Below are 5,312 nucleotides of genomic sequence, written 5' to 3' on the forward strand. Positions count from 1 at the left end.
CAGTCCATGGTTCCACATTTTTCATTCCATTTGTTCCTCGTTTGTAAATGCATTGAGTTCAATATCTTTTCTGGTCTTTTTCTCCTGCAACTTTTTGGGGTCTCCAGGGGCATTCGCAATTATGTTCACAGTACAGTCAAGTTTCAATGAATCCGTACTGGGTGGTACATACAGCGATTCTCATTTGCAGCATTAAAAGTCTTGCGAATGTCAAAACGATATTAGAAAGGAAAGCACAAGAGGGAACCAGTCATTTGCCTGAGATCAGTTCTAATTATTATTATTATTATTTTTTTTTTTTTTTTTGGAATCTGAATGACAATGAACTTATACATTCACCACATAGAGTAAGCATGGCTTGGGGAGGGGTTTTTCCACATTTAACTAACATGACAAGAAAATTATCTACTCCATCCAACTAGTTCCGGGTTCAAATCTGATTCATTTTTGTACATGAGGAAACAAAGAGAATTGTGCAGGTCACAAGGATACTCCTTGTTGACCCCAAAAAGTGCGCCAACAGATGCCGGTCCCACCCGCGCTTGCGTGGGCGAATGTCCAACACGCTAAGACACGTGGACGGTCTAAAACGAGCAGTTCAAGGGGGCGTGGGAGTAACCCAACGACGCGGGACGGTGACGTTCGGAATTCGGCAAGTGGTTCGTAATTCGATTGTACAATAATTACCCACCGGTGCTCGTAAATGTATATGCAAAAGTGTATAAACTCGATTTGTATATCGCAAGTAACTGAGAGAGAGAGTTGAGTAAATTTAGTCTTTTGTATTGATTCTTTCATTCGCCTTTGACATTACACGATGGAAGTATTTATAGTGATACATATGAAATGGGAGCCCTTGGATGAAGTGGTACGTGGACTCATCTCTTTAGTTCAGACGTCTTTTCCTAGGTACGGGACTTGACTTGCTAGCTTACGGCGCATTTATTGCTTGCGCAGGTCCTCCATACTAGTGACAAGACTTGACATTTATGCTTGTGACAAACGTTCCATCAGTCATTCGAATAAGATCTCTGAGCAGGCGATCTCTTGGGAGAAGTGACTGTGGAGGAAGCTCCTTGTGGTTAAGAGGCTCGTGCATCAGCTTCGGGGCTTCGACCATTTGACAAATACTTCCACTTGAGGACCTCAGCTACATTCAAAAGGATCCATGCTTCGGGTCATGGGCCTCGGTAGTTGGACTTCGGCAGATATTGCTTGCGCGTACATCGGATCGGGGAGCTTCAGTGGATGGACCTCGGCTGAAGCACTTCAGATATAACCCACCTCGACAATGTGTGCCACCTCGGCAGGAATGCCACGTGGATTGCTTGCACGTACATCGGATCGGGGAGCTTCAGTGGATGGACCTCGGCTGAAGCACTTCGGATATAACCCACCTCGGCAATGTGTGTCACCTCGACAGGAATGCCACGTGGATCAGGATGAGTGGGCCATTGGCCCAGGTGGGTAGGACAGGTGTGACAACACGCAACAATAGTCCCCCAAGTCCAAGTATAATCATTTAATGCGTGGACTTTAATAAGTAAAAGTTGAAAGAATTTTTGAACCCCAAATAATAGTCCCCCAAGTCCAAGTATAGATATTTATATTATGGTTGGAGTTTGAGAAGTGTTGCTGTGGGTGAGCGATGAAGTAGGCGAGGTGTTTGAATTCTGAAGATGAGCCGAGGTGGTTGAGAGGCCGAACCTGCGAGGCTTTGATGCTGAATGGTGAAGAGGAAGCCGAGGTGGTTGAGGAACCGAACCTGCAAGGCTTGATTGCTGAGTGGTGAAGAGGAACCGAGGTAGTTGAGGAACCGAACCTGCGAGGCTTTGATGCTGAGTGGTGAAGAGGAAGCCAAGGTGGTTGAGGAACCGAACCTGCGAGGCTTGATTGCTGAATGGCGAAGAGAAGCCGAGGTAGTTGAGGAACTGAACCTGCGAGGCTTTGATGCTGAGTGGTGAAGAGGAAGCAGAGGTGGTTAAGGAACCGAACCTGCGAGGCTTGATTACTGAATGGCAAAGAGAAGCCGAGGTGGTTGAGGAACCGAACCTGCGAGGCTTTGATGCTGAGTGGTGAAGAGAAGCCGAGGTGGTTGAGGAACCGAACCTGCAAGGCTTGATTGCTGAGTGGTGAAGAGGAACCGAGGTGGTTGACTGTGATGCTGAGTGGTGAAGAGAAGCCGAGGTGGTTGAGGAACGGAACCAGCAAGGCTTGCCGATGTCCAATGGTAATGATTGTGCGTTGGCTACTGTGCCAATGATTTGATGTTTTGTGCTTGTTTTCGAGGAAAGGTGGCTGAACCGTTACGACTTCCAAGGCGCTACTGCCGTCGAATTAAAAATGCAATTATGAGGGCAGCTGGCGCTTCTAGAAGCAGACGCGTTGCAGAGGTGCGTGGGAGGCAGGCATAAATCTGAAGCGTAGGATTTGAAAACTGTTTGAATTCAATGCCTCGGATTGGATCTGAAATGGAGGGCTTGGATTGACTGAGATTTGATCTGACGGCTGGGGTTCGTCTTGAACCTTTATAAAAGGCGAGAAAATCCCAATTTTAAGGATTTTTGAACACTTTGCACTCTGAAACTCTCTCAAATCTCCAATTTTTCGGCTTCGAGATTGTCTGTGATATTAAATTCCAGCCAGTCTCCATTTGTGTCGAATTCCCTTAGGTATTGTTTGAACAAAAACCCTTGTTACTGTCTTTTTACTGAGAAAATGGAGTCCACTTCGGGTAGGGAGCTTGTTACAGTGGCGTCTTTAGACTATGGAGTCGGTCATGGGGGGATGTCCGAGGTGGATAGGTATGCCATGGACGAGGAGCCTGTAGATTATACCCAGGAGTGGGGGGGCTTCTAGAGTGCCCTCGAATATGACAGGAAAGAGGTTGGGGAAACTTAGGGAGAGGTACAGTGTACCCCATAACATAGAAATGTTAGTCCCCGAGCCGAACGAGCGGGCCTGTTATCCGAGGCCCGGCTGCGTGGCCGTGAGTGAATACCTGTTCAAGCAGGTATGCGTCTTCCTCTGCACCCCTTTTTTAGGGCGGTGCTTAGGAAATTCATGCTGTCGCCGACCCAGGTTCTGCCGAATGGGTGGAGCCAGCTGGTCGGCTCGTACTTCCTATGGAAGGAAGTGTCACTTGGGGAGGACATGCCTCTTCATGTGTTCATGACCCTGTTCCAACCCCGGGTAATTGGGAAGGAGTCAAGGGGGTGGTACTACCTCACGCCTTGGGGGACTCACGCACCCTTTGTGGTGGGACTTCCTTCCTTTATCAAGGGGTGGAAGGAGTCCTGGTTCTGGGCGCGAGGTGAATGGCAGGCAGTGGAGGGTGACAAAGCCCTGTCATGCACAGTGCCGACCCAGTACTACGAAGCTCGTGAGTCTCCCGACCTCTGCTTGTCTTTTTGAAGTCAGAATATGAATTCGTCTAACTGTTGGAGGTTCCTTTGCAGATAGTAGTACGAGGTTCGAGCTCAGCAGGGAGGAATTCGAGGTGATAGAGGACATTTACAAGAGGCCTCTAAAGCTTCGGCACTTCGATCACCTGATTGATAGGAGCAGATACTTTTTGGACTTTGAGCTGATGGCCTCCAGAGGTATGAGGCCCCAATACTTTATCCCTTGTTTTTATCCTTTTTGTTTTTTATACTGATACTGATCTGACCTATTGTACAGATAAATTCAAGAAGAGGGAGTACCCAGCTCCGGACATGGCCTCTATCTTGAAGGCCACATCTACTGCAAAGGCGAGGCCCTTGAAGCCTGGGTCCAGTGGGGCAAAGGAAGTCCGGGGCAGGGTTGAGCGCCTGTCCAAGGACTGTACTCCCAGGGCTTCGGAGGAGGCAACTACTTAGAGGCCGGAGAAGCCTAAGGAGCCTCGGGGAAAGGAGAAAGTCCCTAAGGAGACTAAGAAGAGGAAGCTGGTGCACATCTCCAGCTCAGCTGGCAAGTTTGGGACCTCAGTGTCCCTTAGGGCCGAACAGACCGAAGAGTCGAAGCTTCTTGCTGCAGCCTCCAAAGCCATCAAACTGGAGATGGTAAGAGAGGTAGAGGCCGAAGAGGCTAGAGAAGAGGCTGCAAGGCGAGCTGCAGAAGCCGCCGAAGAGGAGGCAGCGAAAGAGAAGCCGGTTCGGGAGAAGGGGAAGTCTCCAAACTTCCTAGCTGGGAGGGAGGAGGAGCTGGCCCCATCTTTGGTGAAGGCTCTCCCTGAGGAAATCAGAAGTGCCACTGAGAGCTTTTACAAGTTCTGGACAGAGAGGTGGCAGCTGCATGCCTCGTCTTGTGATGTCACCGACCTGACAAGGGCACTGGTGAGCCAAAGCGCCCAGACCTTTGGCCTCGCGCTCGAATGCAGGGAGGCCTTGAGCGAATTCCAGACAAGGACCCACGCCTCGGAGGGGAAAGCTGCCTCCCTTGCAGAGGAAGTTAAAGCTGCTAAGGCCGAGGCCGAAGAAGCCAAATCCCAAAAAGTTGAAGAGGCGGCGAAGCTGGAGTCTGCTTTGGCCCAAATTGAGGCCCTGAAGAAGGAAGTGTATGAGTCACAGTGCGAGGTGGCCTCCTTGACAAAGAAGGTGGAGGTCTCCAATGAGCACCAAAAGGTGACTGCTGAGGCTCTTGAGAAGGCGAATCTCTCCTTGGCCGGTGCTCGAGATGCTTATCAGTTTCTTGAAGGCCAGGCGAAGTGGTACATGAACGATTCCTCTGTTGCCAGAGAAGAGGCCCGAACTGCAAGGGAAGAGGCGGTGAAGGAATACATCGCCAATTTCCACACTACAGAGGAGTATAAGAGCTTCAGCTCCTACTGGAGGAACTTCGCCTATGCCGAAGTGCTGGAGAGGGCAGAGGAGCTATATCCCAATTTGGACCTGGCTCAACTTAGGTCCGAATTTGTGGATGAGGTACCTCAGACCCCAGCTGAGGAGGTCCAGGGTGATGAAGAAGTTGATGCCGAAGCCCCTAGGGCTGAGGCAGAGAAAACAACTACTGATGCCCAGGTTGCCGAAGCCCCCAGTACCGAGGCGCCTCCGTCATCTAGCCAGGCATAGACTAGGTTTTATTTTTCAGTAATTTGGATGTAATGGCCAGAGGCCCTCCTTTGTAACCTTCTTTGAAATATCAATGTACTGTCTTTCTTCTTTCATTATTGCTTTTGTCCAAGTTTTTATACCTCGTTAAACAAATTTATTGGAACTTGATAGAAGCATGAACTAAATAAATGAACATAACTTGAGTGACTGAACTGTACGACCCTCGGACTTAAGCAAATTAACATGACTTAAGGAGATGAACAGTGTGAACCTCGGACT

At 49.2% G+C, this 5,312-nt stretch overlaps 1 protein-coding gene across 1 annotated transcript; it reads left to right on the forward strand.

The window, feature by feature from the left end:
• Positions 1-2,872: 2,872 nt before the first annotated feature.
• LOC111400300 (axoneme-associated protein mst101(2)-like) lies at positions 2,873-5,051 on the forward strand. The gene is made up of 5 exons (XM_023027715.1): positions 2,873-3,013; positions 3,459-3,471; positions 3,682-3,803; positions 3,861-4,556; positions 4,605-5,051. The coding sequence occupies exons 1-5, from the start codon at positions 2,873-2,875 to the stop codon at positions 5,049-5,051; spliced, it is 1,419 nt and encodes a 472-aa protein (XP_022883483.1).
• The last annotated feature ends 261 nt before the right edge of the window (positions 5,052-5,312 follow it).

This window comes from Olea europaea, chromosome 10 (assembly GCF_002742605.1).
Source record: "Olea europaea var. sylvestris chromosome 10, O_europaea_v1, whole genome shotgun sequence".
NCBI lineage: Eukaryota > Viridiplantae > Streptophyta > Magnoliopsida > Lamiales > Oleaceae > Olea > Olea europaea.